At 39.8% G+C, this 13,728-nt stretch overlaps 1 protein-coding gene across 1 annotated transcript in view; it reads left to right on the top strand.

Moving 5' to 3' along the window:
* Positions 1-257: 257 nt before the first annotated feature.
* LOC139686072 (axoneme-associated protein mst101(1)) overlaps positions 258-13,728 on the top strand; it is a 239,298-nt gene continuing 225,827 nt past the window's right edge. The window contains exons 1-2 of the mRNA XM_071583190.1: positions 258-1,263; positions 1,733-2,108. Coding sequence (XP_071439291.1) covers positions 1,944-2,108 — 165 coding nt within the window. The 5' untranslated portion in view covers positions 258-1,263; positions 1,733-1,943. The remainder of the gene's footprint in view (positions 1,264-1,732; positions 2,109-13,728) is intronic.

Here is a 13,728-nt window from a genome sequence, read left to right as displayed (position 1 = left end):
TGGGGTGGTACCGGCCGAGGCCCGCGGGCTTTTTCGGCGAGGGGAGCGGGGAAGGAAGGAGTTGGAAAAGGAGAAGGGGGGTCGAGGGTGCCAGAGTCCCCATCACACCCCTTCGTGTTCCTCCCCTCCCTTTTACCCGCCGAAACCGGCGATCGGCGCGCGCGGAAGGGAAGGGAAATCCCTCCCTCGCTGGCTCTTCGCTTCCCGTGCCGCGAGAGCAAAGACGTCCCGCGCGCGCGCTCCGATCGTCCTTGAACACGCCGCCGCGATCTGCACGCCTCGGAAGGTACCGGCAGAGGCGCTTTCTTCGCCCGATCATTTTTTCCGCCGGGCCCCCACCCTCCAACCATCCACGCCACACGCCGACCAAGGTTCTCCTTCTCCCTCCGTACGCACTCGCCCCCCAAAACACACACACACTATTCCGCCCCCACCCCAAAGCCCTCTCTCCGTCAACCGATATACAAAACCAGGAGAGGGAAGAAGCGCTTCGCTGTTCGCCCGCCAACAGACCACGTGCTCGTCGCGTCTCGAAGACACCGCTGGTGGAAAGTAAAACGCGGTGGGGATTCTCGTCGTCGGAGAGCGGGAGTAAACAAGCCTTCTGGGACGACCTCGAGGTCCCCCACATACCCTTCCGTCCCAATGGCGTTCGGTCGGGAGTAGATCAACTTTGTTTACTGTTCCCGTGGGCTCGCGTCGGGTCAGTGAGGAGCGCTTCTGGAGCGATCGGCCTCCGATGACTCTCGGACCTCGCGATAGTCCTCTACGACGTCCCGGAGTGCGGATGATCTTCCAGCGCACGATTTGATTTAGTACATTTTGTCTCAATGGGTGACCCCGCCGCTGGGCTCCTAATGGCGCCTTAGCTAGGGATCAGCTTGCAGAACCGTTAGATGCGCGACCGAGGAGGATAGAGGGGAAAGGGAGCACGGTTTCCGTCGACTCGGAGTTACGGTTTGACTTTTGACTGAGTTTTTAGTGGTCGGAGGAAGCTCAATCCTTGGCTTGTCAGGCCGGGAACCGCCTGGCTCGATAGCTTCGGGACATCGGAATTCAGAGGAGAAGGCGAAACTTGAGTTGCGAATCCATTTCTCTCGATTACAGCCGAAGATGTTGTTGTCCCTATGTTTAGCGGTTTAAAAGAAGTTCTAGGACTCAGAATTCACACCGTCTTTGTGTCCGGTTAAAGAGGAAGAGGAGGTGTAAAATTTGCTTCGAATGAAAACATAAACGGCTTAAAAAAGAGGTGTTAGTCAAAGGGTGAGTTGCCAAATTTAGTCCATCCCTACTTGTTCAACCTAGCATTTTAAGCATTATTTCAATTAACAACTTGAGTTAATTTACGACTCATAGTGTTAATCACATTATATTAATCAAATGATTCTAATCCGTCAGATTAAATATTGCTGTGAGGATTGTGTTCTCGCATGTAGTAGTGTATGATTCGTAGTAAAAATTAAAACATTTGTTGCATATAGAGTAAACATAAATTTATTGTGTACTTTCTGGAGAAGTAATTCTCGTGCCTCGCATTTTATGAGTGATTTTCTTAGAAATTAGTCTAGATTTGACAAATAGTAAATCATGCCTTACGTAGCCAAGCAAGGAGTAGTTCATTTATTATTCTAATATATCTTCAGTCAGGGGAAACTATTTGAAACGTTAATTCATCGTAGATAGTGAACGATCATCTATACGCTAGATCACTCAATCCTGTTTCACATCAAAGGCCGCCCAACTCATCTGACGGTGCCAGCCGCCCGGTCCATGAAACCCGTTCCTCAGGTGGAGGCGGTGGGGAAGCTGTGAACTCCTTTCGTCCCGTGACCGTGGTAAAAAGAGCAAGCGTGACTAGCCGTGAGGAGAGCGGTCCGGCGGGAAGGCATCCTACGGCCGCCGCCGCCGCCGCAGGCCCATCGAACCAGAGGCGTCGAACAGCGATGCCGCGGAGCTTGAACACGTCGGCGCTTATGAAACCGTTGGTCGTGCTTGCACTCCCAGGGATGTATCTCTTCTACAAGTACAACCAGTACAAGCGGCAACAGCAGGAGCAGGACAGGCGGAAGGTGACGGAGAGGGAACTGGCCCACCTCAACCACAAAATCGTGAGTACCGACCTCTGCCCCGGATTTCAACTCGCGCCGACTCACTTTTTCCCCCTGCTCCTATTGGAGTCCAAGCTTGTCAGAACGTGACGTTTTCAAGATGACGGAAAATGTTGAAAGCATTATTAAAAGGTCGTGGAAAATATTCACTGAGGGATTATGAAATGCATAAGGCGCATTTCATCGATACCGATTCCACAAATTTCCATTGTTAACATTACTTGCTCCCAAACGTTTTCTTATCGCTGGGTTTTTTTCTCTTTTTTTCAAAATTTTCCGCTGAGGAAGCAAAAGTGCTGATGGACGTGTGTATTTCGTGTAATCACGTCGAAAGGCGAGTTAATATTATTCTGCGTGAATTTGAACGATTTTCTAAGGTGTGTTATATGACAGGAATACAAAGAAAACACTACGAACAATATCTTATGGACGTAGTAGCCGGTGTGGACTATCTCAATCACGACTGGTCCCAATAGCTGCTATGACGTAGTATAACAGATTACTAATTTGGAAGGGGTAAATGGTGAAACGAAAGCAGTATCTTTTTTCCAAAAGTACAAACTGATTTATTTATCATATATTCATGTCATTTTATTCGGAGAGGTTGGATCCTAGATTTAAAAAATGATAAAATTGTTCAGCCGTGAGTGCAACTGCGAAAATCAGTCCTGGTCGTGGAAGCCCGGCTCGACACTTTTTCATTTTTTTAAATACGTTTTACTTGTATTTCTAATTGGCTATGATACTACTTTCATCATCATTCATTTAGCAAACGTATTTGTCTATTATTTCTAGATTTATGACCTCCTAACATTTACTTCAATGAATCTCATATGAATTTATTACTCAAAATAGTAAACTAAAATTAACATATCTTCAATTTGTTGCATAATTTAATCAATATTCAGCTTCAGAATTTTAATATAACAGAATAATTCTTGATTGAAGATGAAGATTTGTTTTCACGTTTGATTTCAAAGAACTCGAGAAGTAGCCTTATTCAATTTACTTCATTTCAAGTTTTAGAAAATGGCTAACTGAACAAAAATTATAACGACATTTTTCCAAGAGGGTCGATATCGAGGATCGTGAGTTTCGGATCACATCCCTCATCAGCATTTCTCGTTTAACCATCTCATTTTCGCTTCACTGTTTCACATTTCGCTAATATTCAACTTATAATATGATCGAATTCCTATCCCAAGAAATTCACTATCGACCTTTCTCCATCGGAGATACTTCTCCTATTTCTTTCCATAGTGTTAGCCATTGATTAAGTAGTCTGCAATGGAAATATTCAATTCCGCAATTAGACTATGGATATAACGCCCTGAATTAGGTAATGCAACGGAAAATCTGCCAAACACGCCGTAGGAAAGGAGAGTTGAATATTATTTCTGCCTCTCAAATCTATGCATCTTTTTATTATCAAGTATTCATAGGAAATTATTTAAAACGTAGAGAAAAGTGTAATTACTGCCCTTTGCCAAACACGGCATACTTTAAGTACTATTTGAGTGAGGAACGTGACATAAGCATAATTTTTTACAAAAAAAAAACACTGGAATTATATATGAGGAGTACCAGGTTTCCTTGTGTCAAAAACCTAATGGGGAAGGGTCAAGTTTTATAGTGCTGCAGCAGCTATCTTTTCGGTTAACTGACTGAAATAGAAAATGTGATAATATAGGGAAACGCGGATTTCCAATCAAGTATAAATTCATAAACTAATTTCTCGAAGGTAGGAGAAGTTTTTCGTCAATTTGGGCTCAGCTAAATGTTGATGATTCACAAAAAGTTTAGACGATGGAGGTAAAATTAAGTCATCAACTGCAGGATTACATTTCGTAATGAAAACAAAGGAACACTAAAGTTTCAAGTCTCCATTAACCTCCTATGGCGCAATTCTCTCTCCCAGTTAACAATTGGAGTTATTGACTTTCTCACCTACCCATTATTTTCTCCTCCCATTGTGTTTTTTACGACTGAAAGTCTTTATTTGATTAATTTTGACTTCAATTGGATATCTTTTGCAAATATCATTAATTTTATTCTGCAGGGAAAAGTAACTCATTTTCCTTGAGTTACTAGATAATGGAAATAAATGATGAGTGATATACATCTACTAGTTATTTTGCTTCAACAGATCTGTTGACTGAAAATATACTTAGATTAGAAAGAAACAAAATATACATGTTGTCCAGACTTTCTTAGGTGCACGTATAGTTTAATATTAAACATTTTAGTTTTCTAAATTGTGAGCAAGTATTCATATATGTTCATGTACATTTCGGAATTATTACTTAATCTACAAGTTCCTTCCTGATGCACATATATCATACATTAACGTTGCTTGCAAGCCGGAATTTTAAATCATAATTTGTTTTAACGACTTTTAACTACAGATTTGCTCAATTATACTGGAAGAATTTGGTCATCTGGTCATTTTCGATCGAAAATCAAACATTTACCTGGGTCCTTATAATTTCAAAGATTCCGATCCTACTGAGTAATTATGAAATAATCGGAACAAGATTTTCATTAGGAATTACCAAACAGGCTATGCCAAAGCTCTATTACCCCCGCGGAAACAACATTTAATATATAGTATTTGCGTCGTTTCAATGCGGCTCAACGAGTAGGTAAATTCAAGTGAAACAGAAATGCAACGACGGAGTTATGTGAAGGTAAGCAAGCACACTGCGGTTTTCAGAGGCAAAACACTTTAGTCATTATGGACACGCTCCACATGGCTCTCCGGGATTGGCGATTTCTTCGGTGCTGTGGCGTCTCTACCGCTCCCCGCGTCCCTTAAAGAGAGCAACGACCACACGTGAGATGCACTCTCGTGTCGCGCGCCAGGTGCGCCGTTGGACACGCACCACACCAACCCACACCCATGTCTCCGAGGGTTTAGGGAAAGGGGGGGAGAGAGAGAAGAGAAAAAGAGCCTTTTCAAGCGAAACTTATCAACTGGAGGGATCTTTAGAATGCACGTTGGAACAGGGCGGGTGGAGGGGGATGTAGGAAGGAGAGGGTTGGCGGGGTAGAGAAATGAATGGCCCTTTTTTCTCGTTCATTCGAATTATTATTTTTTTCAATTTTTCCCGTGAGTTTCAGTCTTTAGGGGATAGGGAAACGGTATCGCGCGTGTTGCGTGTGTGGGCAGGCCGTGCATGCATCCCGGTCCCCGGTGACCACTTGGCACGGAGCGAGGGCGACGCCGCCAGCCGAGTCCCGAGTTATCGCTCGGAAAAAGAAGCGATAATTCAGTTTCCTTTCCCCTCTCCCAACCCTCCCCCCCCCCCTGGAAGGCGTGACAGCTTCTCGATTCAATTCTCTCTGCTCACCCTCCCCGTGGAAATCGCGTAACCGTGCGTAAAGCGGAGCCATCCGAAGGGAATGCATTTCTTCTGTATTGCCCGCGGGGCAAATTGGGCTCTCGTTTACGGGCCATGTCATGCGGGGCGGGTCAAATAATTGAAATGCTCTCCGCCTCTCGAACCCTATTTCTAATGGGAGAAAGAGAAGTTTTTCTGCGTACTCTTCCTCCGGTGTAGGCACTGCATACTCCACCCTCAAGTATTTCTATCTATAATCTCCTCAAAAATTGTTGTCACAACTTGAGCATGGAAAAAATAGAACTCAACTTCCGTTTCAAACAAAGGGCATTTAATTTATTTAAGCAAAGGATAGGTAGATATGCATTAACTTCTTGCAAATATATTGTTTTAAAGACAATCTGTTGAAAACCATTCAATCAATTTTCACTTGATGAAAATCAGGAGTAATATTTGAATGTACATATTTAAAATGTCTGGAAAAATATGAAATCATTTATGCGAAGGCTTTCGCGGCGTGCAGAATGTGAAGGCTGCATGAATAACATACGCCAGTATGATTAAATTGTTATATCTCATGATATCTCCGCATGGTGTTGAAAGTATCAATGAAAAATTCAGCCTTAGAGATAGTCTAAATATTCCAATTCCCTCTGTGTTTGCTTTACTGCAATCACTGCAAAAATTAGTTAGAAAACGTGTGTTTGGAGCCTCTGTTCATCTTCATTCTCGGGAACTTCATCATGAATTAAGTGCAAAATATAAGAGGAGAAAGCTCAAAGAATGTGAGTGTTACAAGAGGGTTGGGGTAAATGAAATGGAGCGTAAGATAGGAGAGCGATCAAGGTGCGGGGTAACCCGGATTGGATGAAGGAGGATGGAAGGGCTCACTTAACCATCTTCTTGTTAAAATACTCGTTTAAAAATTCGTGGAGTAAACGGACTTCGAATCCGCAAACTTTTGTCATCCGGAGAGTTCACCACCACGAGACCGGCATTGGCCGATAGATGATGGAAGTTAAATTGAGTTTGCTTCATTGTTTGAAACGCTTCCTGGGACAAAAAGTTAGATGTCTTAATTTGTATTCACGCCAGTCGAATTCAACCAGACGAAAGCACAAACTCAATCATTCTCAGAATTACGTGTCAATAACAGATAAAGCCATACATTTTCTAGGTTAATTGAAAGGAGGAGCGCAAGCATAACTAACTTAGGGAAAATAGCAATTTTAACGAAAAACTAAAGGTTTTTGAGAGTAGCACAAATTTTTTATGCAGTTCTGAATTAGGAGTGATGGAAGTTGACTGAATGTTCCGTCCTTATCCTCACTGCAATTTTAATATTTTTTTAAACTCAGAAAAATATTTTTAATAAAGAATTAAGGATAATTAAGGGGGCCTTCAGTTGATTCTGAAAACTTAGAAAATGTTTTGGGAGTTTGCCTTTGATAAGCTGACTTGCTTCAAATGCATTTTTCGCCGATCGTTAAGGATAGCCAGAATTTGAAAATGCAAGAATGTTAGCGTGACAAACAGAAGAATTTTAGGTAAACCTTAAGGTACATTGACAAGTACAGGAAGGAGCACAGGTCATTGCTACCTGAGAGGTCATTGACCACATTAATTAGATTCTTTTGTACTTTTAAATTTTTGCTCTGCTTAATTGCCGTATTAAATTCTCTTACCTACCTCTCATATGATTAAGTTATCATCTTAATCATTTACGCGGAATCTAAATCGATAAATGCAGTGCAAAAACATAATTAGAATTCATCTATATTACAATGTATGGTGGTGTGCGTCTTTTAATATTTTATTTTCTTGCATAATAATCTTCTTTTTGATATTTCAACCCAGATTATCTAGTTAACTACATCACGTTCATGATATGCATCGATTTTCTAACTTTAAAAATGTTGCTCATTTGAGAATTAAATCAAAAATTACATTCGCGGACTGTGTACCCATTTTAGCTTGTGTACTGTGTACGCATGTTTTGTAATTATGGCTGTAAAAATCCTTAATTCTAATAATTTTTGTTATTGGATGTTATTGCTCCCACCATATCAAACACCCTGTGGTATATCATATCACGTGCAAAGACTTCGAATGCCCCATTTTTGTGCCCTATTCAAGCGAATATTATTGAAAATTGCGTTGCACAATAGCATTATTTGCTCACATTTTTATAGCACAAAAAAAATCAGACAGAGAATATTCATTTACTTAGTTTTCATTGGTGTATGAATTGCGGCTTCATACCGGGTGATCCAAAGATTATTTATCATGGTAGTTATAGCTATAGCCTCATTTCAATATTTTTGTTCTCGATGGGAATTATTCTCTCAAGGTAGCTCTTCGAATTGATTATGTCTCGCGATCTTTTAATTGCAATATGCAAAATAGTCAATCAGAGCCAACTATACTTATTATTGATCATACTTTTTGCTTTAATCTTTTCATAGGGATTTTCAAATAGAACGCTAAATACCAAGTTTCATCGTACTCTGACGAAGCCCAAGAGAAACTCCGTCATGAATTTTTTCATGGTAAAGATATGAAACAGCCTTTTCTGGCGATTAAAAAGCACAATTTATTTCCATTAATAAATTTATTTCTTTATTTTCTCTCTTTAAATTATCCATAATTGCATTAGAGTTCTCAATTTTAAATAAAATTCCACTGAAATGTATACGCCGGCCGGGCTAGTTAGGTGGTCAACGCGCTTGCATGTAAAACCAAAGGTCGAAGGGTCGGATACCGCCTCGGACATTACTGTAGTGTCATCTTAAGTACTTCGGTCCCTGGGAAACCTGATGACAAGTCAATGGCATATCGGAATCCCAAGAGGCATACGGGCCTCTGCGAGGGTCCGGAGATCAAATAAAATTAATGGCGCAACAACGTTTTATTGATTCCCAGAAAAGAATGCCCCTCACCGCTTGCAACTATTGCACAATAATGTAAAGGCAAAATTCCCCATAGCGAGTTGCAGATATATTAATAGAATTTAAGAGTTATTGCGAAGCATTTAGGATTTCATAATTCTGGAAAATATAAGTATGTTCATTATTTTATGGCTTCCAAAATCATGTTCTTTCCTCCGTAAACCTGTATATACTATATATTAAAGGATAAAAATGAGGAGTTTTATAATTTCAGGATTATTGTTGGTATAATACCGTTAAAGGTAGGTACTTTGGACCAAAATGGTCTGAGTATCAGGGACATATTTAAAAGAATTACATTAGGCAAAGAGCCATTCAAAATGAGGAGAAATAATGATTGATGATGGAAAAAGAGAGTGAAAATGTTAAAAAAAACCCTCTTAAATCTTTTATATGGAGGGTGGGTTTTTGCGGCATGGAAACATATTCATTGAAGCAAGATTATAGGCACAGATTGGACGCCTTTAAAATATAGGTCTGCAGAAGGATGAATAAGGTGAAATGGACTGAAATGGATGAAGTAGGTTACGGGTGGAAAAAGTAAAAAACCATAAGTTTCTTCGCCATTCCTAAAAAATTAAAACCAGATACTGCAATTTGAGCCCTCTTCAATTCCTCATTCTTTCTTTCTTCATTCTGTCCAACACACTTATCCTTTTCATACCCCTTTCTCGCTTGCCCAATGCAATGAATCTACCTATCCTGCCTTCTTTTGATTCCAACCAACATTCACCTCTCCTCCTCCGGCATACCTGGTACTTCATCCATTTCAGTCCATTTCACCTTATTCATCCTTCTGCAGACCTATATTTTAAAGGCGTTCAATCTGTGCCTATAATCGTGCCTCTATGAATATGTTTCCATGCCGCAAAAACCCACCCTCCATATAAAAGATTTAAGAGGGTTTTTTTAACATTTTCACTCTCTTTTTCCATCATCAATCATTGTTTCTCCTCATTTTGAATGGCTCTTTGCCTAATGTAATTCTTCTAATTATGTCCCTGATACTCAGTCCATTTTGGTCCAAAGCACGTCCAAGAAAAGTAAATTGTTATCCTGCTCTAGTGTTTGTTTTCTATTTTGGTATTTATCTAAGCTTTCTCTTCTTCAAAAACTTGGTTTTTACATTGATTTTCAGCACTGAATTTCCAATGCGCTCAGCGTTGATAGTAACCCATTGGCTGACTGAATAAATAAAGTTTGATAATCCATATACATAAAATACTTTATGAATTCCTCACAGACAATCATTTTATGTCATATCATCGATCCATTTCATCCCATACCTCTTTTTCCATTTAGACTAGATAAACTTCCGAGAAATACGAGTGATAATGGGCACGTCTTTCTTCTTTCCCTAGCACTCCCCATCCAGACTCTTCATCCTCTACCGGCATCTCAGTTTTCTGAGGCTTTCGTTTTCTATCTCTTCAATCTACTCTTATTTTACATGATACTTTCATTAAGTCTACCCAATACACTATATCAAACCCATTTTAGAAATCTGCAGACAAATAAATACTGGTTTTATTCTAGGCTCCTCTCAATCAGTGACCTTTACTTCTCCATATCAAAAAAGAGAGACACTTACGATACACGCCTCTCCCCTTTCTAAACCAAAATTCATTATTTCCAAATTTATCACTTTCCCAGCTCTTCATCCCCTTGTTGATAATCCTGAGAACCACTTTAGTTCCGTGAGAAATCAAAATTTTTGTTCTATAGTCCTCGCATATGTCTGCCTTTCCCTTTTCTGGAATGGAAACTGAGACTTATCTGGCGAAGTCTTTCGGCGGAATTCCTCCCTCATAAATACTACGAATTAGTCCTTGAAAACTCTTCCTCCCAACGTTTCGTAAACATTTAACTAGTTTCATGGGGATAACATTTATCTCCACGGCCATATTCGATTTTGATTCCTCTGATTCCGTTTATATCTCGCCTTCAAGCATGTCTGGCCTTAAAGCTTTCCCCATATACATCATATTTTCCTTCTGTCTAAACTTGCTGGCCCAATAATTTGCCACAAAGATTCTCTATGTTTTATTTCTATTTTTATAAAATACTTCATTGTTCAAATAATATATTTCTTAATTATAAAATATTAGTAATATTAGTGTGCACAACTTGTTTCTTGCTTACGGGCAATTCTTTCTCCTTTCTGTACAGCACACCGATTTCACCCCATCTTTGCATGTTTTCCGTCTCCTTGCACTACCATTACATGTATAAATAAATAAATAAATATATATATATATATATATATATATATATATATATATATATATATATATATATATATATATGAAACTAAATAAGGCCGTGGGGGTAGATAACATTCCCGTGGAACTTTTAAAACGCTTAGGAAAATGTGGGAGGAAGAGGCTATATGGGCTGATCCGCAGTATTTATGAGGAGGGAATCTGGCCGGAAGACTTTGTGAGATCAGTTTTAGTTCCTATTCCGAAAAAGGTAAAGGCCACGTCATTTGAGGACTATAGGACAATTAGTTTGATATCCCACGCAGCTAAAGTTGTTCTCAGGATCATAAACAAAAGGATAGAGAGTAGGGCAAATGATTACTTAGGGGATGATCAGTTTGGGTTTAGGAAGGGGAGAGGTACGCGTGATGCCATTGCAGGAATGAGATTATTAATCGAGAGGAATATAGAACACAACCAGGAGGTATTTGCCTGTTTCGTAGATTTCGAAAAAGCGTTTGATAGAGTGAATTGGGAAAAACTAATGAGTATATTGCAGAAAATAGGAATAGATTGGAGGGAAAGGAGGCTAATCCGCAACCTGTACATGTCTCAGACTGCTCAGGTGCGGGTGGGAAACGGGGAGTCAGGATGGACAGTGTTAGGAAGGGGTGTAAGGCAGGGTTGCCCATTATCACCGTTGCTGTTCAACCTGTATGCAGAGGAAATGATCAAAGAGGCATGGGAAGAACTCGAGGTAGGAATGAAAGTGGGCGGGGAATTCGTAAAATCAGTTAGGTTTGCTGATGACCAAGCTTTAGTTTGTCAGTCAGCCAAGGGGCTGCAAGCATTGCTGAGTGAATTGGAAATTCAGTGCGACAGGTATGGGATGAGAATCAATATTAATAAAACAAAGGTTATGCGATTTTCTAGACAGAAAAAGGCCAAGCTTAACATTAAAATAGGAGGGCAAAAACTAGAGCAGGTAGAACAGTTTACGTATCTCGGTAGTGTTTTGGACCAACACGGTCAAAGTAGTAGGGACGTAAGGAGAAGAATTGCGCTAGGCAAAGAGGCTTTCACAAGGAGGAGGGAGTTGATGACGGGGACTCTGAGTAAGGATGTTAAGAAAAGACTCGTAAAAACTTTGATATGGAGCGTAGCTATGTACGGCGTGGAAACGTGGTCATTGAAGAAGGAGGATAGACGTAGACTGGAGGCTTTTGAAATGTGGGTGTGGAGAAGAATGGAGAAGGTGAAATGGACAGAGAAGAAAACAAATGAGGAAGTACTTGGCATGGTGGGCGAAGAGAGGGGTTTGTTGGGAGCAATCCTATGGAGGCAGGAAAAGTGGATGAAGGGGGTGTTGACCGACAGTGGGATGTTGAAGACTGTGATAGAGGGTAGAATGTTGGGCAAAAGAGGAAAGGGAAGGAACAGGATAGGGATGTTGGACGGGATGAAGGGAGGAGGAAAGTACTCAGAGCTGAAGAGGGACCTGATGTAGAGTAGGATGTTGTGTTTTGCTAGGGGTCACAAATTATTTAATTAGTAATTATGTCCATCCAAAAACCTACCTTAACCGGTAGATTACCTTAAAAAAAAAAATATATATATATATATATATAATATATATATATATATATATATATATATCGTATATATATATATATATATATATATATATATATATATATATATATATATATATATATATATATATATATATATATATATATATACATACACACACACATAAACACACAAATATACATATATATATAAATAAATATATATTATTATTATTAGGTAATTTACCGGTTAAGGTAGGTTTTTGGATGGACAAAGCTACTAAATAAAACATTTTGTGACTCCTAACAAAACACAAAATCCAGCATCCTTCTCTATATCAGATCCCTCTTCATCTCTGAGTACTTTCTTCCTCCCTTCATCCCGTCCAGCATCCCTATCCTGTTCCTTCCCTTTCCTCGTTTGCGTAACATTCTCCCATCAATTACAGTCTTCAACATCCCACTGCCGGCCAATACCCCCTTCATCCACTTTTCCTGCCTCCATAGGATTTCTCCCAACAAACCCCTCTCTTCGCTCACCATACCAATTACTTCCTCATTTGTTTTCTTCTCTGTCCATTTCACCTTCTCCATTCTTCTCCACACCCACATTTCAAAAGCCTCCAGTCTACGTCTATCCTCCTGCTTCAATTACCACGTTTCCGCGCAGTACATTGCTACGCTCCATATCAAAGTTTTTACGAGTCTCTTCTTAACATCCTTACTCAACGTCCCCGTCATCAACTCCCTCCTCCTTGTGAAAGCCTCTTTTCCTAGCGCAATTCTTCTCCTTACGTCCCTACTACTTTGACCGTGTTGGTCCAAAACACTACCGAGATACGTAAACTGTTCTACCTGCTCTAGTTTTTTCCCTCCTATTTTAATGTTTAGCTTAGCCTTTTACTTTCGAGATAATCGCATAACCTTTGTTTTATTTGAGGCATGGGAAGAACTGGAGGTAGGAATGAAAGTGGGCGGGGAATTCGTAAAAACAGTTAGGTTTGCTGATGACCAAGCTTTAGTTTGTCAGTCAGCCAAGGGGTCGAAGGCATTGCTGAGTGAATTGGAAATTCAGTGTGACAGGTATGGGATGAAAATCAGTATATATATATATATATATATATATATATATATATATATATATATATATATATATCTATATATATAAAGGAGAGTGTTTGTTTGTATATATGTAATTTGTTTACTCTTTTGCTGTCATGGAAACAGCATTTTTCCAACTATGCCAGCAGGATACTTTTGCAAGAACACTATTGTATTAAGAATTGCCGAGATTTTATACGTTGAATACATCAAGGAATGTCTTTTGCAGAAGAAAAATGGGCAACTTTGATCCTGAGAATAATATTTATTCATGTGACGCATTGGGCCGAGTCTACACAGTCCATCCTAACAACGCCGAATGTTATTTTTTAAGAATGCTTCTACATACCATTAGAGGACCTCGCTCATTTGCAGAATTAAGAACGGTAAACGGAGAAATATGTGAGACATTCAGAAAAGCTTGCCAGAATTTAGGGTTGCTAGAAGGAGATCAACAC

This window comes from Hetaerina americana, unplaced genomic scaffold (assembly GCF_022747635.1).
Source record: "Hetaerina americana unplaced genomic scaffold, ioHetAmer1.1.p SCAF_13, whole genome shotgun sequence".
NCBI lineage: Eukaryota > Metazoa > Arthropoda > Insecta > Odonata > Calopterygidae > Hetaerina > Hetaerina americana.
The sequence above is the reverse complement of the archived record's forward strand: the minus strand, read 5'-3'. Positions and strand labels throughout refer to the sequence as shown.